Genomic DNA, 27,728 nt, shown 5'->3' with positions numbered 1-27,728 from the left:
TGGTGTAGCTCCAACTCTGAGCATAGTTAGTCTACAATGCTTGGGATGGTGGAAATTCATCTGTGCAATAGCAATGTTGGGAGAATTTCACAAAAATCTCAGTACAAACAAGACCCTAGAGACTAGGGCCAAGCTTTTTCAAACATGACTAGTGGTTTTTGGATACCCATGTTTTTTTGGTCCTCAGCCTGAGGTGCCTTAAAAGGACTTTATTTTTCAGAAAGTGCTGAGGGACCTATCTGCCCTCTGAAATCAGAATTCTTTATGATGTCTCCAGTGAGGTATCTCAAATTATTAATCACATTTGAAAATCTTGGTCTTAACCTCTGTTGTCTACAGAACGGATACAGCATGGGTTTTGTGACTGACATTTGGACTGAGGCAAAATGATTTTGCATAAGCCAGCTGGATTCTAATTTTTGTTACTAGTGACTTGGGCTGCATTTGAACTCGTGACCTAGATGTTGCAAGTTTTCTATGTATTATTGCTCTCCTGAGCCATCTAGTATTCCATAGGTTTTGCCCTTTGTGAGGGGAAAGGTGGAAGGGACTTCAAAGGCAATTTTCACTCATGCATAGTGTTGATGCTGTCCATACACTTGCAAATAAATGCCCTTCCTAGTAGGGGGAACACTTACTCAGAACTGTGAAATTATAAGCCAAAACCCTGGTGTAAATATTTAATCACATCTGTTTCCTGGTAGTTCAGCTTTTGTCCCCCAGCAGGTTTAAACTCCCCCCCCCTCTTTTTTGCTGGAACCTAGCTGTGTTCCTTCTGGTTTTCCACCATAGTCCTGGGAGCAGCCAGACTTCCGTTCCCTTTAATGGGAGAAAAGTGAAATCAATGCTACTGTGTTACAGTAAGAATCAAGTAATGTGATGGGATTTGGGGCCCTAATATTTTGAAATTCTGAGTTCCCCTCAACTCCCAGTGACTTCAGTGGAAATTGATGAGGTTTATTGCATAGTAAAGTCAGGCCTTCAGTGAGGTAGCTTGTGATGTGTTTGCGTGGCATTCTGCAGCTGGAAGTCGAATCCTGCTACATCTGAATGTTCAGAAATCTATGGACTGCTTTTCAAGTCCTTGCATCTGGGACAGCACCTACACCTGCTTTCCAAACCAGTTACTTACACACCCACAACAGGATTTGGGGACTTCCTGCGTTCTCTAGGAGTTAAGAGCGTTGAGGATAACTAGGATTAATAGCATACTTTCAAATGCCTAATATAGCCCAGAGACTGCATTTCACAGGGCAGGTTATCCAATGGTGTCTAGTTCAATCAAAAACAACAAGGAGTCTTGTGGCACCTTAAAGACTAACAAATTTATTAGAGCATAAGCTTTTGTGGGCTATGACCCACTTCTTCAGATGTAAGATTTGAAGAAGTGGGTCATAGCCCACAAAAGCTTATGCTCTAATAAATTTGTTAGTCTTTAAGGTGCCACAAGACTCCTTGTTGTTTTTGCTGGAACAGACTAACACAGCTACCCCTCTGAAACTAGTTCAATCAAGTTACTTTTTTCCCAAGCAACTTTTCTTTTGTCAAGAGAGAGAAATTATAGGCAACTCTCTGGATCCTCCATCCCAAATAATCTGTTTTATGGTGCAGTTAGCTTAAATGGGATCTCTATAATGACTTAAACTATTTAAAACAAATCTTTTTCTTGCAGAATTATGGCCTTGAAACAGACAATATGAAGAACTTGGTTCTCAAATTGCGAGCTTCTTCCAACAACCTGCAGAATTATATCAGCAGCCGGAGGAAAAATTCAAAGTATGATGGAAAAACATCACACAAACCCCCCAATGAATTCCTCACTTCAGTGGTGGAGCTCATTGGTGCTGCTAAGGCCTTGCTAGCATGGTTGGACAGGTATGAGATTGGTACTCGCATTTAAAAAAAAAAAAAAGTCCATATGGTCACTTGCGTTCGTGAAATGAATTATTTCTGTTTGCAAAGGCAGCTTCTAGAGTGATGTCTGGATGTAAATATCTTTGTTCCAACCCAGACCCCCACTTTATTTAAATCTTAGAATGTCAGTAATTAGCAAGTTGAATTGCCAGGCTGTTGGTGGCTGCGGGGCATGGGGTGCTGATATTGCTAAAATCAATGGATTTGACCAGTATTTACAGTGGTGGAAAACTCCCCCCCCACCCCCCCTCCAATTTCCCTAGTGCAGACAGGGCTTTAAAGTAAATTCTCTCCTCCCCCCCCCCCCCCATCTCCCCACTCCCTCTATACAGATGCAGCTTTCTGCTCCAACTCCTCACACAAAATGATTGTTTGAAAAACAGCCATTTGTTAACCTGGCTTTAATTTTTGACTGAATTTGCTCTTTCCCAAATGTGTGCTTCAAGGGCCTGGAAAAAGACAGGCAGCAAGAGAGACTCCTTTGCTTTTCCTTACACGGGCTAGGGTTGCTCTGTGACAGCTGCTGCGGAAACAGACAGGCAGCTGAACAGATAGTGTCCCAGCAGTGATGCTGGGACACGATAATAGATGATTGTAAATTATCTTGCATGTTGCCAGCTTTCCTAAGGACCCAGCTTGTCGGGAGGGAAGTCAGGAGGAGATCATGGGGAGGAAGAGCTGTTATCCCATGAATGGCCCTGCTGTCACTGTCAGGTGCTGTTCCCTGGCAGTAGCTTGCTCTTCTCACTTGGTTCTTTCCTCCGGTCACTGCCAGCCCCCACCAACTTTCCTGTCTGCTAGCCCCAGCAGCAAGATGGCTGACTTATCTAACTTTGAGCCCAGTCAGTGTTTTGGAACTTTTTCCCTTCTCTCCCTGCCCCTCATAAAGTAGCAGGTGGGGCTGAGGTGCCCCTCAACAGCTCTCTAAAGCTGTCTCCTTTAAGGGAGGGTATAATCACTGAGCTAGACTTGAGTCCTTTGTAAACAGTGCTGAAAGGTTAGCAGCTGTTCAGATTTACCTCTTAGAGCAAAGCAAGCCATTACAGAGGCTGATCTTGGCTGAGATATTTTTCATGATAGAGAATACACTTGTTATAAGGGTAGTTTGTTCCTCACCATATTGGTGCAATTGTGTTAAATGGCACTTTAGTCTATTTACTGCAGGTACGTTGTTCAGATAACATTTTTACTGTATTAACGTGATAGTTCCAGCATGTCTCAGGTTTGCTACTGACCTGCAACTGTGTAAATCTATGTGCTGTGCCCATTAACAGCCAGAGTTGGAAGCTGAGAGGGCTCTTCATTCTAAGGGGTTTTTGTCTTGTTACAGGGCCCCGTTTACAGGGATTGCTGACTTCTCAGCGACCAAGAACAGAATCATTCAGCTCTGCTTGGATCTCACCACCACAGTTCAGAAGGTCAGTTGACTTTTTCCCTCCTCCCTGCTTTTTTTCTCACCTCTCCAAAAAGAAAGGAAGGTGGGTGGCTGGGGAAGTAACTGTGCACTAGTTATGTACAACTTGTTAGTGAGGAAAACATATGCTGGAGTACCATACACATAATGATAATGAGCAGGTGCATACTGGCTGCTACCAACTTTGGTCACTCTGTTCTCCTGCAGTTGAGATTTTTGTTCAGTTAATTTCAAAACTTTTCAGCAGTGTTGATCTAGCTGTCTGATCCGGCTCCCATTTTAAAGTCCATTAGTGTTTTCATTAACTTTAAGAGTTGGGTAGGCCCCGGGATAGCTGCTTTGAATTTGAAAACCTGCAAGCTGCCTTTTTAACTCCAGTTAGAATCAACGTTGGTAACTTGTTTTAATAAATACAATAGCAACTCAAATTATACCCTGGAAGAGAGCAGTAGCCGCTGGGTGTGGACTGCAACAGGTGACTGGAAGAACTGCCTTTCCCTCACGTTTCTGCTTCCACCAGGCTGGCTTCCGCAATGTTATATTACAAATTAACTATTAGTTGTGATTGGCTTAAATCGTAATGGCTAGAGGGGCATTTGGCATGTAAGTTACTTTCAGCAGACCAACTCATTTCATGCTTTGGGTATAAGCTAGGGTCAGAGTGGCTGGCTCCCACTCTCCTTTGATGCCTCAGTATGTACCATACTGTGATATGCAGCTCCCACTGATGCCTGCTGGAGCATGGAACTCCCTCGTAGAAGGTGGACAGGTAAGTGGTGTGTGTGACTGGGGATTTTATTGTGGGTTTTTTTGAAGATGGGGTGAAATCTATGGCATGGGCTTGTGCACTTCTTTGCATGTGAGAGAGAGACTTCCTGCCCAAAAGCTATGTCATTTTCAGAAACTTTTCAAAACCATGCATATATTGAAAGAAAATGAGTTAATTGCCTCTCCCCTTTTGGGATAACTCCATGCTCCTGCAGGTAACCTCAAATGATTCGTGCTGGAGTGTCATAGAAAAAACAGGAACAGGGTTTATTGTTTAGTTGCTCAATGCCCTTCTTACCCTTGCTCTGGGGCATTCTGCGCATAATCCTGTAGCTAGCTAACTTTTAACAGTGCATTTGCAGATCACTATTCAAGGCTTCTCAGTCTACCTCTGCTTCCTTCCCTCCCCCCGAATCCTCTCCCCACAAGTTCACAAGCCTCCCTTTTTAACCAGTGTGTGGAAATTAATGAGATGCTGCTGCTTTTAGAATTGTTTCTAACCATGGGAACAATCAGTGTTGGATCACATTTATTAAACAGGCCAACTCAAATTGAAATAATTGGGAATGGGGATTGTGATTGTGTTTGGTGGGGGAGGAAGGGATGGAGACATGGGCCTATCTGCCTTATCAACTCTGCAGTTTGAGAGTCATGTTTAGAACATGAATTTTGGTAACATGGTTAAAGCAGGGTTAGTCACTGGCAAGACTTAATTCCTGCACTGCTTGCATGGTTCACAGGGACTCACTGAATAGTTTGTTTTTCAAATACCCAAAGGAAATTCTCATTAAAAAACAACAACTTTATATCGGAGTCACTGTTGTATATTTCTATCAATTACTGAAGAGACAGCCCTTCAGAGAACCTGGTAGTTTTCTCAGAGAACCTTTCACAACTAAGTTTTTTCCAAACTTTCTACTATTTAAGTTACACTTAAAACAAAACCAAATAAGGCATACGTAGGCCTGGTCTACATTAGAAATTTAGGTTGACACAAGACAGCTTACATCAACCTAGTTGTGGATGTGTCTTCACTTTAAATTGGTTTCCCACTTACGTAAGCACCCTCTTATGCCAACATAGTTACACCACCTCCGTGAGTGACACAGTGCAAGTATAGACACCGAATTACTTGTGTTGAGTCTAACTGTCCTCCAGCAGCTGTCCTACAATGTCCCACGCTGACCTCTCAGGTCATCGTTATGAACTCCACTGCACAGGCGTCATGGAGACGGAGACTGGAAGCTCCCTTTCCCTTTAAAGCCCAGTGAATTTTTGAAATTCCTTTTCTTGGTTGTCCAGCTTGATGAGCGCACCTAGCAGCTCTCCATTGTTGAGTACAACTGCCCAGCTGCCCATGCCGGCTACGTGCTCCAGAAGCACTCCAGCTTGGAGTAGACAGGAGATACTGGGTCTCCTAGGCCTGTGGGAAGAAGAGGCTGTCCAGGCACATCTCTGAACCAGTCATAGAAATGTTGACAGCTCTGAGCAGATGGCTCAGGGGATGCAGAAGAACCGGTACGATGGGGACCAGCAGCTGTGCAGTGGGAAAGCTCAGGAACTGCAGCAGGAGTACCAGAAGGCCAGGGACGCCAACAATCGATCTGGTGCTGTGCCACAGATGTGCCACTTTTACAAAGAGCTACAAGCCATACTCGGTGGAGGACCCCTCCCAGCGCACAGCACTGCGGATACCTCTGAGGAGCCCACTGAGTCACAGGCCCCTGCTGTGCACAGCAAGGAGGTGGATGAGAAGGAGCAGTAAGGGGGTCAGGTGACCTGGGATCCAGGTACGTAGCGAGCCAGGACCTGTTTTTGACTCTGCCATAGTCTCACCAGTTGATCACGGGCAAACCCGATGCAAGGAAAAGAATCTCAGGTAAGCGTTTAGGTAAATTTTCAATTACAGGGATGGCAGGACATATCTTCTGACTTTTTTCATTAATTTACTCATGCTAGAAGAGGTAGTGGTACAACAAAGAGACATCGAGTTGTTAGGCGGGGGCCACACAGAGCAGTTTGTTTATGTATACAGAGGTATCCCTTGAATCCTCCTGAGAGATCTCCATGAAACTTTCATTAAGATACTCGACATTCCTCTCCTGAAGGTTTCTAGGGATGGCTGTCCTATTTCATCCTCTGTGGTAGGCTATTTTCCTACGACACTCAGCGATAACTTCAGTAGGCACCATTGCAATAGCAGTACAGGCTAGCAGCATATGGAGTTGGGCAGCTTTAGGACACCGCAGGAGCTGTGGGGTCTCTGCCTTTGTAACCCTCAGGAGTGAGAGATCAGCTAAAATCTCCACTGCCTGTGGAAAACGGTGGCAGTGTTCAGTGTCATTGCCCTACACTACTTGAATCATGCAAGCAAGCAATTCGCTTCTCATTTCCCCAACCCCCGGTGGGCCGTACTCGCCATGGCTGGCGCTGTGACTAGTGCCGTGCACCAACAATCCCAAGCAGAAGTGAGAATGAGAGGGGAGCAACTTTCCCTTTCTGTAATGAATATACTGACTATGGTACCTCTGTGTGTTTTATATTCTGCTGTTGTCATTGCGACCTTCACACTCCATTTCACACCTGCAGAATGCCTGAGCCAGATACAGAGGAGAAAGAAGAGGACTCAGGATGACATGTTCAGTGAGATCCTGCAAGCCACTGCCGCATCAGACTGCGAGCACAGGGCCTGGAGGATGAATATTGCGGACAGCTTGAAGAAGGAAAGAGTGGAGAAGAGAGAGCTCCAGCAGGAAAAGGAGAGGGAGATGCACCAAGACATAATAGCTTCTAAGGCAGAGCAAACAGATGCTGCAGACTGTGGTGGACCTGCAGGTTCAACAGTCCCGGGCTCACCTCACTCTGCAGCCCATTGAGAACTCCATATCAGGACCTCCCTATACCTCCCCTCTACCCCTGCAACTTTCCATGTGGCATCAGGGGCCTCTTCACTAACCCTGCCATGCCACCCAAGGGACATTCAAGACAATCATAGCTAAACATATCTGAAAGCCACAGTTGGTGTATGTGTAGCTGAAATAAGCATCAGTGTTCTTTCCCCTTCATAAGTTCTGTTCTCTTTATTAAATTTGCACTGATTGTGTTTTTTTGAATATAATTCATCTTTATTAGTTCATAACATATGCTGCCAAATGCTCAGCAGTTCTGAAAGCAGCGAGTTACCTATTATTGCACAGTGCCACATAACTCAAGAGATGATTCACAAACAAAATTAATACGTGCCTTGACAACGTTATATTCCTACATGTACAGTGATCATCGAACGACTTCTGCAGAGCCAGGTAGAGCACACTACAACATACACTGTTCTTGCTCAGGGTTAAAATGGCCTTTCAAAGCCTCCCGGAGCAATATAGCTCTGCACTGAGCGATTCTAATAACACTTGAGTCTGGCTGTTGAAATTCAGATGACAGCTCCTCCACCTCTGCCCTGCAGCCCGATGGAAACTTCCCCCCCTTTTCTTCACATATATTATGCTGGACACAGCAGGCAGCTGTAACCATTGGGATGTTTCTCACTGAGGTCCAAACAACAAAAAGCACGTTCAACTGTCATTCTCCACCTCCTGAGCCAGTAGTTGAATTGTTCTTTGGTGCTGTCAAGGTGGATGGTATATGCCTTCATGAGCCAGGGGAGCAAGGGGTAGGGCTGGGTCCCCCAGAATCATTTTTTGGCATTTCAGTATTTCCAGTGGTAAACTGCTGATCAGGAAAAAAGTCTTGTAGCTTTCTCAACAGTCCTGTGTTCTTAAAGATGTGAGCATCATGCATCTTCCCTGAGCCGCCAACACTGATGTCAGTGAAGAGTCCCCAGTGATTCACCTGTGCTTTCATAACCACAGAAAAGTAGCCCTTCCTGTTTGGTGTACTGAATGGCAAGGTGATCTGATGCCAAAATAGAGATGCAAGCCATCTATCGCACTGCAGTTCAGGAGCAGCACTGGTGCAAATCCATCCTCTATGTCCTTCATGTTGCTGAGAGTCTCAGTCCTGCATATTGGCTCTGCACACTTGCCTCACAGCAGCCCTCGTGGTGGATTTCCCTAATTGATTCCCGACTGACCAATAGCAATCTGGCATTGCAAGTTTCCACAGTGCGATTGCCACTCAGTTCTGCACAGCAGTGCAGCTCTCATTTTGGTTTCCCTGTGCTGGAGGGCTGAGGCAAGATCATTGCACAGATCCAGGAATGAGGCCTTGCACATCCGAAAGTTCTGCAGCCCTTTTTCATCATACCAAACCTTCATTATAATGCAATTCCACCAGTCAGTGCTTGTTTCTCGGGCCCAGAAGCAGCACGCCACCATCTGCATCTGCTCCCTGAATGCCACTAACAACCTTGAATTGATTCTTACCATGTCCCACAGCAGTCTGTCCTCCAAGGAACTGTTGTTTCTCCCTCCTTTATTTGGTGGTTCTTGTAGCTCTGGAAATATTTCAGGATCATGCAATCTGTGCTTGCAATGCTTGTGATAATAGTGCAGGCTCGATGCTTCTTTCAGGAATGGTGGACAGAAGAGGCCATGCATGTTTGTAGGATTTTTAAAAAAAGGCATGAAAATTATGGGATACAGATAACATTATGGGATGGAGACAGTTGCAAAATGGGACATTGACCCCATGCTTTCAGTTACCCATGAGTGACTCATTTCAGCCCCATCATACATTGACAAAACTTCCCAAAAGAGAGTGTGCTGTATAGTGGTGAGTTGCACAGTGAGATACCTACCCATGGTGCACCGCACTCTGCATCAATACGAGTGCTCCTGGTGAGCACGTACACAAAGAGCCAAGTATGCATGAGCACAAGCGATGTACTAACCGTGGCATCTGTATGACAACATAACTCAACATAACTTGAGTCAACTTAAGTTTTGTAGTGTAGACATGGCTTTATTCTGTCCCTGTATGGCTGTCTACAGAACAGCCAAAATTCAGAAGACAATTCTACATGGAAACAGTGCACATTGTCATTACTTCAGTGACTGAAAATTGAGAAGTGATCTAAAAGGCTTTTTAGTATCTTACTCTTGTTGATATATTGTTGAAGCACTTAAAACAAAGTACATCTCTCTTTACATTAGTATAGCAATGTACTATAGCAACTGTCTCCAGAAAAAGTGAGGTTTCTGTCTGTTCGCTAAAAGTGACTGCCTTTGGAGCAATTTTCAGGACAAGTCTCAAAAGCATATGGAGTATAAAATGTAAAAGTGTGGTCAAACTTGGTATAGATACATATGCGGTGGCTCTAGCCCCCTTAAGAACCAGGCCAAAAATTAACTTAATGCTAAGGACTCTGAGTACTGAGCTCACGCTTCCAAAACATGTACATTTATGTACAAAACCCAAGTTGTGTGCTAAGTTCTTTGACTTCACGGCAAACTATATAAAAATAAATAGACTTAAAGATTTAAGATACCTGCATATGCAGACTGTGAATACTTAGTCTTCAGCAAATCCTTCTTCGTAAAATCTTTGTTAAAATGTCTCAATCTTTTATAATGAGATGTGACAGTTGTGCAGTTTGGAAGGCTGGTGTGATATGGGTCAGAGTTAAGATTGTTCAAGTGATTTTTGTAATGTTTGTCTCTCCCCCCCACCCCGCCCAAATATGACATTGGGATTTGGATTTTTCTCCAAATATAAATTTTTCTAACGTCTTATTATTTTTGAGAAAATAACAGTCTTAATGTGGGTTTCTTAAATAATTGATACATATTTACAACCGTACCTGTAGTTTAACCTTTTTTTCTCCCCCTTCTTTTTGTCTGGGAATGTATTGGTGTGTTCCAGTTTTGCTGTCTTTTTTGTTTTTTTCCCCCAGAGAACAATGGTCTCTTCTGTAATCTATTAAATGAACTCTTTTCAGTTCAAAGTCTTTTGTACCTGGGCTGTGTAAATAATGCTTTGTGTGCCGTTCCCTTGCCTTCATGAATGCCATCAATAGCATATTTTAAAAGCACTTCTGAAGCTATTTTTAACCAATTTTTTTATCCATTTTGAAATGTTGAATACAGTAATAGCTGGCTCAGTATTTGTAGCATCTAAAACGAGCTTGTATGGTTTACCTTAACAAAGTCCATCTTTATTTGTGCATAACTCATTTTTCCTGGAAAATTTTTCTACAATAACTGAAGGCTTGTATTCTTTTGACATTTTGAAGGTCTGTATTGCCTTTTAGACTAGGTGTCAAAAAATTGTTGTTCAATGGAACATTTGATCCCTAGAAGGTGAAGCAGATGTCTGGTTAATCCCTGCTCCAAAGATACTGCCCTTTTTGCTTGATGTCAGGAGTAGCTGTATTTCAGTATTTTGCAATCTAGTCTGTTTGCACAGTTCTGTTAATTTAGTGCTTGTTTTCTCTTTTTAGGATTGCACTGTGGCTGAAATGGAAGATAAAGTTCTACATGTAGTAAGTATGCGTTTCAGTGACAGCCTAGTTATTTGCATTCCCGTTTATTTCAGTGACTTCTTGATTACTCAGACTGACAGAGCTGAAATGTAAAAACCCCATTGCAGGGGTTTTATCATTCATTATTCTTTCAGAAGGGATAAGTGAGTTTTTAATGGTATAGAAGTCAGCACTGCTAAATACAGTAGATGATCCTTAAGGTTTTATTCCATAGGCATTTCTTCAAGACCGATGTCTGGCTCAGATTTTAAGGGGAGGGGAAGGAATGTAAAAGGATGTTAGACCAAGTAAAGCAAAATGTCCATGATTCACAGCGTGGGATGTATCACTTTTATTTAATAGACAATGTACTTTGTGGTGGTCCTTGTAAAGGCACTCCTGCCTATGGAACTAGAAAGATCTATGTCTAATTATACTTCATTTTGAAAGCTCTGAGTTTTCAAAATTGTTTTGAAGCAACCTTGTGACCAACAGTGGGATGTAATGAAATGCTTTTAATATTTTGTAACAGTTAATCATCGCTTCCTGCTTTTGACATGAGCCAGGCTGTGTTCTTTGATAAGGCCTTCCGTTTGCTGATAGATGCTTAGGCATTCAGTAGCACAATAGCTAAAAATAATTTTGTCCATAAATAAGGAAACCAAGCAAATAGGAGTTTTCAGTTTCTCATTTTTCCACACCCCATTCCGTATACGTACTGTTGTTTGGAATTCCCTTGTTTTAGCAGTTCCTTGTATTCATGCTTAGGCATTGTTTTGATTTTATTTAAATTGCATTATTTCAGTTGTATAAATCTGGTTTAAAATAAAAAACCTTGAGAATATTTTACCCTGTGCCCACTGTGATTCAACAGAGCTATCTTTATACAAAGCTGCATTTTGTGCGGCCCCTTAATTACATACATCTCCATTGAGTGAGAAGTCCCAAGGGCACTTGGAGATATTTACTGTCTCAAGTGAGCTACCTTCCAGTTTCACAGCCAATTACAAATAAATGCTATCCTGAACATTTTAAAGCCTCTTTTTTCCCTTAACTATTGAAAACAACTTTAACTTAAATACACTGTATTTTGTGTCTTAATATAAATTTAAACAATGTGCAGTGTATGGGAAGAAAGTAGATGTTTTGACCATTGCATTTTCTCTGATTAAAGAGTCATTTTTCCTGTTTGAAACTTTTAGAATGTAAAAGACAAATTACTCCTTTCTGATACATAAGCCTGACTCTCACTGACTTAATTAGTCCAAGTTACATATATATGTTTAAGGTCAGACTGTGTCCTTCGAAATGGTATTGGTTTGGGATTGGATATATTTTGGTAACAAGCAAATATAAGTTTGTAAGGATCCTATGTAAGGATTCCAGCAACTGGCACAAAGGAGATAAATAATGCTAAAATATTTAATTGTTAAATGCCTACCCACTCAAAAGCTTGGTGTAGAGTACTCCTCAGTTGTCATTGGCTTCTTTAGCACCATCCTGACTTACCCTTCTTAAAGCAGATCTAAATAACTGTTGGCACTAAAGATAGTCAAATGTTCTGGATTTCAAAATAAAAATTCCAAAAAAATGTGGACTAAATTTTCGCAAGTGTTGTGGTGTCGTAGTTGCCTTTTTTCACAGGCAATTGTAGTGGCACCGTGTCTACATTAACTGTCCCAACGTTCCTGTCACTGGTGGTAGCAGTAATGGCAGATTTTTACCACAAAAACCTAGCGTAGACAAGGCCATAGAGGAGAATTCTCTGAATTTTCTCATATTCTGCTAGCTGTTCTATCAACCTTTCTTAGTGGGCCACGTTTTATAATTAAATAATTTCTGCTTTATTGAGAAATTGGGGGGCAGGGGAGAGGAATTTTAGAATATGGCTTTCCTAATGAATTTTTGTTCATTTTCAGTCCAAGATTTTAAATGGAATTTGTGATAAGATGATCAGATCAACTACAGATCCATTGATGAGCCAGAGTGCATGTCTGGAGGAGGTTCATTTAACCAACATTAAACCTGGGGAAGGCCTGGTAAGAACACAGCTGTGTCTGCTCCTCTAGCTGTTCTGTAGTTACTATGTCTGCATTGTTAGTGCCTGGCACTGCAAGCCGTTACACCTATGAGTATTGTTTACTCCCATTAAAATCAGTAATGATTCAGTGTGGGAATAACTAGACTCATGGGAAAAACTGTCTGCAGGATCAGTCCCTTGTTCATAAAGCCACAGCGGGGTGTGTGCTGGAGTGAGAGCCAATGGTGAGAATAAGTGTGCGTTTAAGGCATTTTTGAGGTGGTAATATACTGAGTACACTTGGCTATTGGTGGGATTCATTGATGGAAGTGAACAAAGTGGTCCCTTACCTTTGCTGGTCACTTATATCAGCTACATAGAGACTTTCTGAAGGACTTTTTTTTTTTTTTTTTTTTTTTGGTCTGTACTTTTGTGGGAGTTTTTGATCTGTAGTTTTGGTTGGGTGTGGGGTGTCTTTGGGGTTTCTTTCTTTTTAGCAGGGGTGTGTGGTAAACCTTTGACCATGCAATGACATATTGTGTAATTTCACTAGCTGGATCTCAGCACTGCTGAATATGGTTGGTCCAGTTGGATGTTCCAGTGAATGGTGTTTACAAAAAATGAGACCTTTCTGGCTGGAATGGAGGTGGTTCACATTTAAATGCCTTAAAGGAAACTGAAATATTTATCTGAAATTATTTAACTTGCTCTTAAAACTAGGAAGAAGTGAGAAATATCTTTTGTTGAACAGTTTAAAAAAAAAAAACCACGTTGGGTGCTATTATGGAGAACCTACAGTGTTTTGAGCTACATTATTGCAGGGCTAATGGAAGAGACACAAATGAACTAACCATGTTCCAGAACTATGGCATCCTCTTCAGTGAGGTTTTTGGGTATCAAATAAGGGCATTCACAGAATAGCAGCTTGATAGCTTGTGCTCTGCAAGAAATGGGAGGATGGTGAAGGAGGGCAGGGAGGATAAATCTTTGCAAATGGAGAAGAAAATCAAGAATGAAAAATGTTGCGTTCATGTTTCTAAGTGGTGGATGGTAATTCCTGGCACATAAATAGAACTTGCATGGCACTGCATAGCTAAAAAGCACAGCACAGACAATAAGTAATCTTCAAAATAGCTTATCAGGAAGGAAAACTACCTGTTACCTATATGGAAATTGATATACAAGTCTCCTATGCTGCAGAAGTCTACCCTGTGTAATTACAATGTTAGTGTTAGCCCATTTGCAGATGGTATGTTAGAGAATTCACATGATCACGACCTATTTCATTAGCACTTATCCTTGCATCCACACCCAGTAGCATAGTAAAGTGGTGCTAGCGCATGGTTTGCCTATGCTCCTGGTTTATGCCAACACTGTAATGTTACAAGATGGCTTGCATTAAGAACAGAGATTTTTGAGCTTGCTTGTCTGTAGAATATTTGTAGCAAACTTGTGAGGAGATGCTTGGCATGCAAGGGACTCTAAATGACTTTATCTAAAATTCTCCAGGATAGTCAAGGCTATAAAGAAGTTAAGTTACACTATTTAAAAATAAATATTTTAAAGATCATCTGTGAAGGGTGAAGTATAAAATTCCAATCTCTTTAACTTGTATGTACTGAGTGCCCAAGAATTCAGGAAGAGAGGAACATTTAGCACATTGATACTAGATCACACTACTTACAAATGTGAGTCAATGAATTTTCATATATTTGATGTTTTTTACACAGAATGAGTCTTAAGTTTGTAAGATGTTGCTTAACCTGTTATATAATTGGTATGCAAGCTTTTATTTTTGGCACTGCCATTCTTAAATTTGACTATTTCCATTTCTTCTCCCCACCACCACATTAGGGAATGTATATCAAATCAACTTACGATGGATTACATGTAATTACTGGAACTACAGAAAATGTGAGTACATTTAATTCAATTTGAAGTAGATATATTTTTAATTTAAACTATTCTGGATGAAGCTATGTTTAGGCAGATTCCTGAGGCTTTTGTTTCTGCCATGTATGGATATCAAAATCCTATTGCGTGCGACTGTGTGATACACCATTGGTTTATCCTGGATTTGTAAAGACTATGCATATGTATATGTTTTAATAGAATAACACAAGGACCTCAATCTTCTGTTGACATAATAGCTTGGTCAAGTAGTCACATTTTGTAGGAGACAGCCTTCTACATTGTGGTGGAGTACATCTAGATATGATCTTATGTTTCTCTTTCGGTGATGGCCCTGAGAAGGGCCGTTTCACTTGACTGTCACTTGAGTTGCTTTTTAGACTGTGAGGCCATCAATTGCTGTTTGGTTGCCATGTTGATAGCATTGGTTATGCCAAAGCACTTCACAAGAGAGACTTATTGTATAATGAAAAGGCATCAAAATGTGTAGCATTACAGAACAACATTTAGTGGGTAGCCAACACCCTCCAAAACACGAACTGGCAACATTTGTGAGACAAGCTCTGGAAAATCTGCTGCGTGAACTTGAACTCTTCAACACCATATGTCATCACAACGAGAATCGGTGAGTTTGAGATCCCCAGCGTCTATAAGCCACCAATGTCCCCTGTACCACACAGGTTTTTACTGAATCACAACCACCCTTTTTTAATATGGGTTAGAGACCTCAATAGCCATCAGACGTCCTGGGATTATGAGACAATGATACTTCACATGAACAACTTTTTGGGTGGGCTTCGAATCAAGACAAGCATCTACTGTTTAGTTCCAAGCAGCAAGAAACCTTCCGTTCTGCCGGATGGAGACAAGACTACTTGCTGGACGCGTGGTTTGTATTCTGTGGCCGGAACACGTGGCCTCTAGTTGTGGAACAAGCTGTCCTTCACAATTTTATGCATAGCGAGCACCCGCCTGTCGTCATATACATTGCTCTCCAAATCCCCCTAATCACATTACTACCAAGGCCGTGTGGGAACTTTAGGAAGGCCTATGGGAACAGCTACTCAGAAACCACAGAAAAAGTGGTTCACAGGATACCTGCAAACATAGTCAGCTTCATCAGCCTTCTTAAAGAGGGAACATCACTCTCCCCCTCCCACTAACTACAGAAAAGCCCACAATTCTTGTTAGTTGACAGTGAGGCATTCCTAAAGGAGTACTGGATAACGGGTGATCCTGCTGCTTCAACTCCTGGAATCACTGAACTCCACGTAGCTTTTGCCCATCACTCTCATCTAACAGAACCTAGATTCCACTCACTCAAGCAGGAAAGCCAGAAGCTGGAAATGGGTGACAGGGGATGGATCACTTGGTGATTATCTGTTCTGTTCATTCCCTCTGGGGCACCTGGCATTGGCCACTGTCAGAAGACAGAAAACTAGGCTAGATGGACCTTTTGGTCTGACCCAGTATGGCCTTATGTAAAGCCTGGAGGCGTCCCCATAATCTGGGTGGTGTGAACTTTCACCAGTGTAGAATGCCACATGTCACAGCCAATGCCATCACCACCCAAATGTTCCTGAATTCAGAGTCTGAAACAGATTGTCATCACAAAAGGAAAGTGAAGAAAGAGCTTCATTGCTCCTTATCTGACTGCCCAGTAATATCAAAGTCATTCATGAGAACATGTGGACAAGGCCATAATGCTCATCAACTGTGTCGAGGCTGCAGGCATGCAATGGTATCTTCCCACAATTTCTGAAAAACCTAGGTCAGCATAGCTGTGTGCATGCCCTTTGCCAAATGCCCAAGGTATGGCAACAAGCAGAGGTCACTGGCATCCTAAAACTGGGGAGAACGATCCAAAAAACTATCTTATTATGGATAACATACAAGCTCTCGGAAAGCATCTTTGAGGTCTATGTCCCTAAAGAGCAATCTGGGTTTCAACCAGGACAAAGCACCTATGATCAGGTAAACTGGTAACTCGGATCAAAGCTGGCTGTCAGTGCAGGCTCACAACAGCAGTGGCCTTTGTGGACCTGTCCTCGGCATATAACACAGTTTGATGGGATGGCTGGCTTCTGAAAGTGTCGAAAATAGTGCATTGCAGAACACTGCTCCTACTGACAGTTATGCTCACCAACTGCAAGTTTCGCATATACCTAATAGAACAGACCCAGTAGATCTCATCTACTGAACAGCAGGCTCCTGCAAAGGTTCCGTCTTGGCACCATTGCTCTTGTTAATGCTGACATTAGTATTAATATTAACATTATGCCATCAACCCAGTCATGGAAATTTGGCTACGTGGAGGATCTCGCGCTCGTCATCCAATCGAGCACTTTCACTCCAGTGGAACGCATCCTCGCAGAAGATCTGAAAAAACTGCAGAAGTACTAGCGGTGAAGGTGACTCGGATTGAACCCTAAAAAACCCCCAAACAATCCTTTACGTTTCACCTGAGCAGCTGCCATGCGAAGAATTACCTGACTGTCACACCAAACTCAGGCACGAGGATTTCCCACAATATCTTGGAGTGGATCATAGCCTCACATGTTGCCAACGTCTGAAATGACTGCTGCCAAGATAAAGGCTAGGAACAATATAATCCACAAACTAGCTGGGACCAGCTGGGGAGCAGATGCTGACGCCTTGCGGACATTCACATTCACCCTTGTTTTTTCTCAGCAGCTGAATGTTGCGCTCCAGCATGCGCAGGTAACATACCTATGAAACACTGCTATGAGAATTGTCACAGAAGTGCTGATGTCAATTCCAGCAGTCAGTCTCTCCATCCTCATGTATATCTTGCTTCCATCCCTCTGAAGAGAAGCAGCAATAATATGATTGGATGATAACAAACCCAAACTTGCTTATCTACAAAGACCTCCAATAGCCCCGGAGATGCTGCCTTAAGTCCAGGAACCCCTTCTGGTTATCGGCCAAAGGACCCCAAACCTGAAGACTGTCACCAAAAGACAAATGGCGGAGGCTGTGGCAAAATAGCAGGGTGAAGAATCAAGACCTGATCACTGATCTCACAGACCAGCCACGTGGCTTCACCACGTAAGATATGAATCACAGTGAACCACGTCAGAACATTGCTGGGGCACTGCAATTACCGACTACACGAATAGAAAAACAGCCTGTATTTGAATGTGGAGAAGATATTCAAATTATTTAACATCTAGTGAGCCGCTGCCCACTAAGATCTTTCTCTGGTGGGATAGCCTTGATTCATTCCATGTCTCTGGAAGCTATAGAGCTAACAACAGTCTTGGACATTGATCCTGATTGTTGCTTTTCAAGTTGACAGGCTAACGACTACCAGAATAGTCACATAACGGCTTCTGTTTCCATCATAGAATCATAGAACTGGAAGAGACCTCGAGAGATCATCTAGTCCAGTCCCCTGCACTCAAGGCAGGACTAAGTATTATCTAGACCACCCCTGTTTGTCCAACCTGCTCTTAAAAATCATCAATGATGAAGATTCCACAACCTCCCTAGATAATTTATTCCAGTGTTTAACCACTCTGACAGTTAAGTTTTTTCCTAATGTCCAACCTAAACCTCCCTTGCTGCAATTTAAGCCCATTGCTTCTTGTCCTATCCTCAGAGGTTAAGAAGAACAATTTTTCTCCCTCTTCCTTGTAACAACCTTTTATGTACTTGAAAACTGTTATATCCCCTCTGTCTTCTCTTCTCCAGACTAAACAAACCCATTTTTTTTCAGTTTTCCTTCACAGGTCATGTTTTCTAGACCTTAAATCATTTTTATTCATGCAGATATATAAATGCCTTCAAAATACCATTGGCATTAGAATATTTGCCTTATGGAATTACCAGAAATTATTGTTCAATTACAAAGTTTTTTATGGGTTCTTATGTAAACAAATGGTTGCTGAGCAAATATGCTCTTCTGTATTTTGCTCTTATTAGGACAACTTCTCTTTACCAAAGGAGATCAGGGAGGGTAGTTTAGACCAGGAATAAACTATGCACTTCAGTGGCAAAGTAAGATCACTAAAAGTTTTTTCCTCTTGGGTTTAGGATGGTGCTGTCTAGATCAGGGGTGGGCAAACTTTTTGGGGCGAGGGCCACATCTGGGTGAGGAAATTGTATGCAGGGCCGGGGCAGGGCGGGTGGAGTGCGGGATGTGGAGGAAGGGGCTTAGGACAAGGGATTGGGGCAGAGAAGGGGTGCAGAGTGTAAGAGGGGGCTCAGGGAAGGGGGTTGGGGTACAGGAGGGGTACGGAATGCAGGATGGGGCTCAGGGCAGGGAGTTGGGGTGCACGGGGTGCAGGGTGCAGCAGGGAGCTCAGGGCAGGTGGTTGGAATGCACAGGAGTGCAGAAAGGGGCTCAGGGCAGGGAGTTGGGTGCAGGAGGGGTGCGAGGTACAGGCAGAGGGCTTAGGGCAGGAAGTTGGGGGGCGGGGGGCAGGAGGGGTTTGAGCTCCAGCCCGGTGCCGCTTACCTAAAGTGGCTCCGGGGTGGCAGTGGCGCACACCAGGGCCAGGGCAGGCTCCCTGCATGCCTGCCCTGTCCCCACGCCACTCCAGGAAGTGCTGCGGCCCCTGGGTGGGGTGGGGGGGGCAGAGGGCTCTGCGTGCGCACATGGAGCCCTTTGCCTCCCGGCCCGGGGGCTGCTTCTGAGAGCAGCGCTGGGCCCGCAGCACCACCAGGGGTAATCCCACGGGCCGGATCCGGCCCGCGGGCCATAGTTTGCCCATCCCTGGTCTAGATACTAGTCCACTGGTGTGCTGAGACTGCTGCCTATTTATTAGGTGCTGTACAAGCACACAACACAATAGGGTTCTGGTCAATGACTGTGGCTCCTAGGTGCTACTATAATCCAAATAGATAATAGTAGTAGGAATATATCTACGTGGATGGTGTGGTTGCTGAAAGGAAGAACCTGTGAAGTGCAGCTTGTGTGATGCTCTTTTCTAGTTAGAGAAAGGACTGGTTATTCCTTCTGGACCCTTACTAAGTTATAGTGATTAGGGAGGAGTGGGTGGAAATCTGTACTTACCATTTATGATGAAAACTGTTATCTTTTATATCTGCCAATTTTAATCTTACTGGTTTATTTGGCATAATTTGTTCACAATAGGCTGAAAGACTGAGCCTACTGTTTAGCAATGTCAACGTTTTTGATAGATGTGAAAGATTGTAAGTTTAGTCACCACTAACTTGTACAGGTAGTTGAAACAAAGGCTGAAAGCTCTGAGTGAGACTCTGCTGCAGCCATAAACCAAAACTCTGAAGCCAAGTGAATCTGTAACTACCAATTCTTCTCTCAGGGAAACCACATTCTCCTTGGAGTAATAACATCAACTAGGAGATGAAAGTGAGAGATCTACTAGCAATAATTAAACTCTTTCCCTCCATTCTTTCTGATGACAAAAGATGTAGTTTATGTCTGGCTACAAACTACCTTTCTGACAAAAGTGGTATCTTCATTTTATTTACTATTCAAAAAATCACTTTTTATCATATGTGAATGAAACCTTTTGCCAGGTGGCTGTTATCAGAACTCCAGTACTGCACCAACCACACTGAATGGTTCCAGGAAAGCAATACACTATCTAATTTCAGTCAGTTGACAGGACAGGATTTCCAAGGTCTTCCTGCCTATTTGTGATTTCCTGTGTTGCATGAGAACACACTGGCCAAAACAAAACTTTCCACCTTCTTCCATGTTCTCCACAGGAGTGGATTAGCTGCCTTGTGAGCTGAAATTAGCTATTGGTTTTGCCTCAGTGCAGGGGGCTGGACTTAATGACCTCTCACGGTCCCTTCTAGCCCTACATTTCTGTGATTCTATGATTCATTAAGCAGTGAGCACTGAATTCAGAGTATCCTACAGGATGATCAACAGCCTCCTTGGGAGATCTCAGATAATTAAAAGGTCATCAAGTCCAGCCCCCTGCACTGAGGCAGAACCAAGCAAAAACCTAGACCATACCTGACACCTCTTTTGTCTGGCCTATTCTTAAAAATCTCCAATGATGGGGATTCCACAACCGCCCTTGGAAGTCTGTTCCAGAGCTTAATTTCCCTTACAGTTAGTTTAGCTATTAGGGAAAAAAAAATTAAATCTTCCTGGCTGCAGTTTAAGCCCATTACTTGTCCTACCTTCAGTGGGCTTGGAGAACAGTTGATCTCCATCCTTTTTATAACAGCTCGTAGCATATTGGAGACTGTTATCCGGTCCCCCTTCAGTATTCTTTTCTCAAGACTAAGCAGGCATAGTTTTTTAATCTTTCCTTATAGGTCAGGTTTTCTAAACTGCTTATTTTTGTTGCTTTTGTCTGGACTCCCTCCAGTTTATTCACATCTTTCCTAAAGTGTGGCACCCAGAACTGGACACAGTACTGCAGCTGAGGCCTCACCAGTGCTGAGTAGAGTGAGACAATTATTGCCTGACTCTTACATGTGATGCTCCTGTTGGAACATCTCAGAATATTAACCGTTTTCACTACTGCATCTCATTATTGCCACTCATTCAATTTGTTATCCACTATAACCCATAGATCCTTTTCAGCAATACTGCCACCTAGCCAGTTAATCCTCGTTTTCTAGGTGTTCATTTGATTTTTTTTCCTTCCTAAATATAGTACTTTGCACTTTTTTGAATTTCATCTAATTGAATTCAGTGTCAGACCAATTTTCTAATTTGTCAAGGTACTTTTGAAATCTAATCCTGTCCTCCAAAGTGCTTGCAACCCCTTAATATCTTCCACAGCTTTTGTAAGCATACTCTCCACTCCATTATCCAAGTCATGAATGAAGATATTCAGTAGTACCAGACCCAAAACTGACCTGTGTGGGACCCCCTTAGAATGTTTTCTGCAAGCATAATCACAGCCCAAAAGATGCCATTAGCCTTGATTTGGACAGTATTCACCCATCCAAACAGGCATTTCCTTGATGAAGAAGCAAGAGGACAGCAAAGAAATGTAATTACTCATAGTAGCTGGAGCTCCGTTACATCTACAGCATCGTCCTCATTGCACAGTTTACTCCTGTAGTGTCCCTCTATTACACTGAGTTTTGAAGGTCTGGTGGTGGTGAGAGAGAAACAGGCTTTCAGTTCTTCAGTAGCTCAGGGGTATTGCCTGGCTGTCCATGTTGTATGAGGGGAGAGTGAGGCTTTTGCTACGGTGAGTAGCCCTCCCTGTGTGAATTGCACTGTGGACACGTCTATTAGTGCATCTCTGTTCTGTCTGTGTTGCCACGGTTTCATCAGAGTTGATATGTTATGGTAGCAGGAATATTTTTTTTAAATAACTGTAGCAGTAACCTGTGCATGGCACCAGCTTTAGATAACTCAAAGTAAATATTTACACGTTTAACAGCTGCTTGGTAATGTCTAGCTGAGCATGTTATCTGTTTTGGAAGGAAATTAATTTTTAAATGTTTAACACCTATATCTCTCAGTACACATCATGCACACACATAATGTTGTCCTTTTACTTAAATATAATTTGCTTATTTTTTTGATGCAGGCATTTGGATTAAATGACTAAATTAGGGACTTAAGTTAAAACTTGCAGCTTTCATTTAGTAAGCAGTGAGGGGAAAAATGAAATGGCCCCAGCTGCACTCGTTACTTTTCTGTCATACATCTTCAGTATTTGAGACTTAAGGCTTTTAGTGAACACACTAAATGAAACCAAGTTATTGTGTTTAGATTCAGTTATAACAAATGGCAACATAAATAACTAACAGTGCCCACATTGTTTCTTAATAGGATATGTTTAATCTTTTATTATCCACTTCAAAGCTGTTTTCTCTTCTAAAACCTTTTATTCAGTGTAGTTTGGGTAGACATTTTGTTTTTAAATCAAATTTAAAATAGCATAGAGTTAAAAACTCTTTGCAATGCAGCTAACTATTCCATCCGTGCAGAACCAAATAATTTGTGATGCTCTTTTTAGTGCGTTCCTGAATTTTCTTAGCACTTACCAATTGCCACTTTTTCTTTACTTAGATTTATGTTGCTATTGATGATAGCTAACAGCAGATCAGATAGTTAACACAGACTCTAGAACATCCAAATAGAAGTATCTGAGACGACTGACGTGTGTGTGTGTGTGTGTGTGTGTGTGTGTGTGTTGGGGGGCGGGGGAATGTTCTGGGTGTGAGGCTAGGATAAGGAATTGGCATACATGTGGTGTATATTAACTAGAGCTTGGTGTTTTCCTGTCTCATGAAAAATTTAGAGGTTTTGGATGCGTTCCTGATCCGCGTTGGGACCAAATTGAGATCTTTTTCAAGGATGTTCCCTAAAAGAGAGAGCGTGCTTGCGTGCTCCTCCTCAAATAGCCCAAGGGTTAAGGTGCTCACTTGGAATATGCGACACACAAATTCAAGTCCCTCCTCTGCCTGATTTGGACCAGACACTTGAACGTCAGTCTCCCACATCCCAGCTGAGTGCACTAACCCATGGGCTGTTCTGGAGTTCGGGGGGTGGGGAGGAGGAATGTCTCAATTGCTCCTATTAAAGCTGAGTATTTATTTATACAAAGCTGAAGAGATCCAACAGGAGAGATTGAGATCTCAAAACAGCCGGTGGTTAGGGCACTCTGCTGAGATGTGGGAGACTGATGTTCAAGTGTCTGGTCTGAATCAGGCAGAGCAGGGACTTGAAGTTCTGATTCAGGCCAGGAATTACATCCTAGACCTGAGAAACTGTTCCCGATAATAGTTCTGTCAAAACTGGTACATTCCTGCAAAACAATACTATTTTGATTAATTGATATTTTCCAGTGAAAAACCGTTTTGTCAGAAAATTCTCTCCACCTCCAGTAGTAACCCCAGAAAAGCACTATTTTGGTAACTTTTTCTTTTATACACACCCACACAAATGGATGACATGTACAATCATTCCACTGTAACTTGACTTCTCCTGACCCTCTGATGTATATGGATTTTATGGATCTGAAGTATCCTATTTTCCTTCTCTGCTTCTCCTGTGAGACGGAATACTGCTATGATCCTTGAAAAGACTCCCAAGTGTAGTCCATGCTGCAACGGGGCTAGCGCTACGCTTGGTAGGGTTTGCAGGATGAGGACCTGTGAGTTACTTGATGACACAATGTGTTTTAATATCTGTGGGCCATTGTTTGTCATTTAATCACGTGGGTACTGGGAACATAATACACACTTGACAATTCTGTGGATAAATATAGTTTTTTATATATATATATATATATACACACACACACACACACACATTATCTGCTGCTGCTTTAAATATTCCTTTCACAATCTGAGTTTTGGCATAAAAGAGCTGGGGTTTTGGGGTTTTTTAGAAAAAGGGAAAGCCTATTGAAACACATGCCTTTTATTTACTTCTCTGTAGTCCCCTGCTGATCGATCTCAAAAGATTCATGCTGGTGATGAGGTGATCCAGGTTAATCGTCAGACTGTAGTAAGTAATCAAAAGCCTTATCAACCTTTTCCTAAGCCTTGGTTGTTCTGCAAGACTTTTCCCTCCAAGATAATAAGTGGGTAACGAGCTATGTTGTGTTTAGGGTTTTTTGGTGTGTCCTTATTGTAATGTATGTAAAAATGGTTTGACTTTAATGTAGAAGTCATTTCTCAAAACACTTGAAAGTTTGATTTTTATCACACATTGGTTTTTCAATAAATCCCTTGCAATATTTTTGGATAAAATGATATCTTATTTAGGGCCTATGTTTAAAGTGAAATGTTGCATTTGTGTATGTTTAAAAAGTTTGTATTTTTAATTAAATTTTTTTTTTGGCAAATACCTTTTAGCCCCTCGGAGAGTTGAGAGATTCTCCCTCTCCCCCATCATTTTAAGTTCCCTGTCCCATAAACAGTCACGTTTGCATTTAACTTCACACACAAGAGCAGACCCATAGAACTCAATGGCATTAAAGATTAGGTATAAATATATTGGAGTAATTCAGTGTGACTGCTCATGTGTTCGAAGTTGAATATGCATAAGCCCATGCTGGACTGGGGCCTGACCTATCACATGACGTGCACTTGAAATAATTGTGGTACATTTTTGAGAGATGTCCTAAAGAAAAGTTAGCGTTTCAAGTTTTGTACCCTTTTCGGCTGCTTCAGTGGGTGTCTTCTATTTTTTGTGTGTTCATTTGTGGTGTTTGAGAGAAACAGTCTGACCTGGTTATATTCTGTTCATTTTGAATGAATGTAAGAGGTACTTTTTATTCTTTTTAAGGTGGGATGGCAACTAAAAAACCTTGTGGGAAAGTTGCGAGAGAATCCTTCTGGAGTTAAATTGCTACTTAAGAAACGTCCTACAGGCTCTTTTAATTTTACTCCAGCCCCACTGAAGAACCTACGCTGGAAACCACCACTTGTACAGGTGATACACTGACGGAAGAATTGTGTTTATACGTTAATGGTTGGATATGAATTACTTAAAATCCTCCCCAAGATAATTTATTCTTTAATATCTGACATCATCAGCCAATGTGACCATATATCTGGAGTTTTGGAGGTGTTCATCGTGAAGTGGCTGTCCCTTTTGGATCAAAGTTGAAATGAGAAGGGGTCCTTTTTTAGCCAAATAATCTCATCTAACATTCCAAAACAATGAGTATTTAACGTTGGCTTTCATAATCCAAGTTATCAAGGCACTGATTTTAGGAAAAAAAACATTTGAGGCTGAAAGGCTGATAATCTGCACTGATGAATTTTGTAAGTAAACAATAAATACTGAGATTGGTTTGGAGAACTGATACGAGATTATTTTTGCTGGATAAACTAATGCTATCCAATGTATACTTCCTTTTTAGTCTGCAGAAGGAAAAATAGTTCAAGCACTGAAAGAAAAGGGAGTGAGCTTCTTGATTGATTTGGATGTTGAGAAAGCCAGAAAAGGGGTAATGGGTGGGGGAGGAACAGGGGTTAATAACTTCAAAGTCTAGTTTTGGAGGACAGCACGTTGTAGCAGAAAGCAATTTGTTTAACAGCTACAGGAAGAGACAATTAATTACATTCTCATCTAATAAATTACCTATGACTACAGGTACTGTTTTTTCCTTTGATCCAGCCTCTGTTCTGGCACAAGATCCCTATATAGCTATGGGGGTAGTTGTTTCTCAACAAAGTGTATAGATGGCTATCTGGAGTGCTTGAAGGGTGTGTGTATGTGCATGCATGCTCCAGAAAGCTGTAAATCTGATTTCTCTACTACTTTTGAATGAGACTATCAGGTTACACCTGTGCACTTTGAGCAGCATTATTTTACATGGTTTACAATGTGTACACTATTTATAGTACAGAGTCATTTAAAATGTGACTATCCAAAGATCTGGCTGCATATACAAAATACTAATAAACAAATCTATCCAATATACAAACTCTGCCCCAGTGTCCAAAACTAACCCCTCTCCCCCCCACACCATGTTCTCTCTAGCACACCCTCCGTTTCAGGCACTTGAGTGCTATGGTGACAGGTTATAAGAAGAACCAGATAGTCTCCTTCCTCATTCTCCCTCTCCCCTGAAAGAGAGAGAAAATAATTTGAAGCTTTCCCCTTAAGGACATCAAATCCAGGGTCTGGCAGATCACAGGGAGAGAAGTTTACTTCAAAGCTTAGGAGATTCTGAGACTGTCTGGCCCCTCCTGCAGCCTGTCTTGTTAAACCAGGGCCTCTTAGCTTGAGTGCGTCAGCTGATCACAGTTCAAGTAGATGCAGAGGTTTATTCCATTTAGGTGTGTCTGTGCCCATCATGCTGGAGCTGGAGACTTCTTCTTAGAAGTACCCGTAGAGGGGCGGTGGTCATGCCTCGTGGCTGTGGCCCCTCCCCGGTTATATGAGATGCCGTTGCCCTGACCCCTCCCCCCTCCCCCCCCCCCCCCGTTCCTTCTCACTGCCATTGGATGGAGTCAGAGCTCTGTGTGGTTGTAGACTCTCAACCTCTCATTAAGTTTTAGCCTAGTTAGTTAGTTAATTGCTAGATTGTGTCCCTGGTGAAGCCCTTACTGAGGTTTGAACACTGTCCTTTGTGTGTCTCAGTGAGGCTCACCTCAAAGAGCATTGTGCAATCTGTAGAAGTGGACTCAGGTGGTGTGAGACTGTCACATCAAGCAGCACTTCCTCGAACAGGTCATGTAGCCTGTTCTGGTACTGAGGTCCTCCTTGGGCTGAAGATCATCCTTGTGCGTGGAGAGTGCTGCCACCTCTGGTTCCAGGGCAGGCGCCTCTCCAAAGAGGCAGAGGAGCCATTCTCCATCATCAGTGCCAATGAAGAGATCTCATAAGACCAATTGGGACAGCTCTAGGTCGCGAGACGACTCCTCTGCCTCCACCAGGAAAAGAGCGATCTGGCCCGGCACCACTTCTGGCATGCGGGATGGCACGGGTACCTCTGACCCTTCTCTGGTACCAAGTGGGAAGGGCAGAAACCCTGTACCATCTGGTCTGGTTCCGGCCTCTGGGCGTCCATTGAGTCCAGTACTGACAAGAGAGTGCCAGTACTCACGGTGTCCATTTTGTCGGCATACCAGGCAGCCACGGACCTACTCTGCCTTTTGGTCCAGGACTTTCCCAGGGCTGCATCACCTACATCCCCTCTGATGGAGTGAGCCACTGAATCCTTGTGTCTGTCAGCACCGCATCCAGACGCTCCCCTTCCCATGATGGGGATAGAGCCAGTGCTGGAACTGGGGATGCTGCCACACACCCGGCTCGAAGGTTTCCATCATATACAGGGTTTACAGTTTGGTTCACTGGCTCTCAGCACCTCCATTATAAAAATTGTTCCAGCACCTGGATCAGAATCCATACGGGGGACCTCTGCACTGGGACCATCTTCGGCCCTGTTACATTCAACATTGCAGATACTCCCATGGTGGCTCTCACCACCCTCGACGTCAAGGCACTTGGGTGCTGTGGTACCAGTGTTTGCACCCGGACCAACACTGCCTGCGGCACCAACTTACTCGGCCTTCACCAGGGGCACGAATTCCTTTCTTCTTCTGGATGATGGATGAATTGGACTGCCTGTTGGCTCCCTTGGGCATCACTCCTCCCATGTCTCCGAGATCTTGGGGCTTTTCTGATTCTGAGGCAGCTTCATCATCTTCTTGCTCTGCATCACATGATGAGCTCCGAGGGCCACCAATGGACCAATATGACTCCCAGGGTTGGCATATGTCCAGGCTGGGAAGAATTTCCCAGGTCTTGCTCCTACTGGCCACCAATATCATATCATATATATGTATCCGTGACCTTCTTGGACTCAGTGGGATGCTCCTCATTCGCAGTGATC

General features: G+C 42.8%; 1 protein-coding gene across 2 annotated transcripts in view; it reads left to right on the top strand.

Moving 5' to 3' along the window:
- Nucleotides 1–27,728, top strand: part of CNKSR3 (CNKSR family member 3) — a 201,249-nt gene that overhangs the window by 159,531 nt on the left and 13,990 nt on the right. For both annotated transcript variants that reach the window (XM_045009409.1, XM_045009408.1), the window contains exons 3-9: nt 1,673–1,875; nt 3,245–3,332; nt 10,488–10,529; nt 12,428–12,547; nt 14,383–14,442; nt 23,816–23,884; nt 24,668–24,814. In XM_045009409.1, coding sequence (XP_044865344.1) covers nt 1,697–1,875; nt 3,245–3,332; nt 10,488–10,529; nt 12,428–12,547; nt 14,383–14,442; nt 23,816–23,884; nt 24,668–24,814 — 705 coding nt within the window. In that variant the 5' untranslated portion in view covers nt 1,673–1,696. The remainder of the gene's footprint in view (nt 1–1,672; nt 1,876–3,244; nt 3,333–10,487; nt 10,530–12,427; nt 12,548–14,382; nt 14,443–23,815; nt 23,885–24,667; nt 24,815–27,728) is intronic.

The sequence above is a fragment of the Mauremys mutica genome, chromosome 3 (genome assembly GCF_020497125.1).
Source record: "Mauremys mutica isolate MM-2020 ecotype Southern chromosome 3, ASM2049712v1, whole genome shotgun sequence".
In the NCBI taxonomy this organism is placed as follows: Eukaryota; Metazoa; Chordata; order Testudines; family Geoemydidae; genus Mauremys; species Mauremys mutica.
The sequence above is the reverse complement of the archived record's forward strand: the minus strand, read 5'-3'. Positions and strand labels throughout refer to the sequence as shown.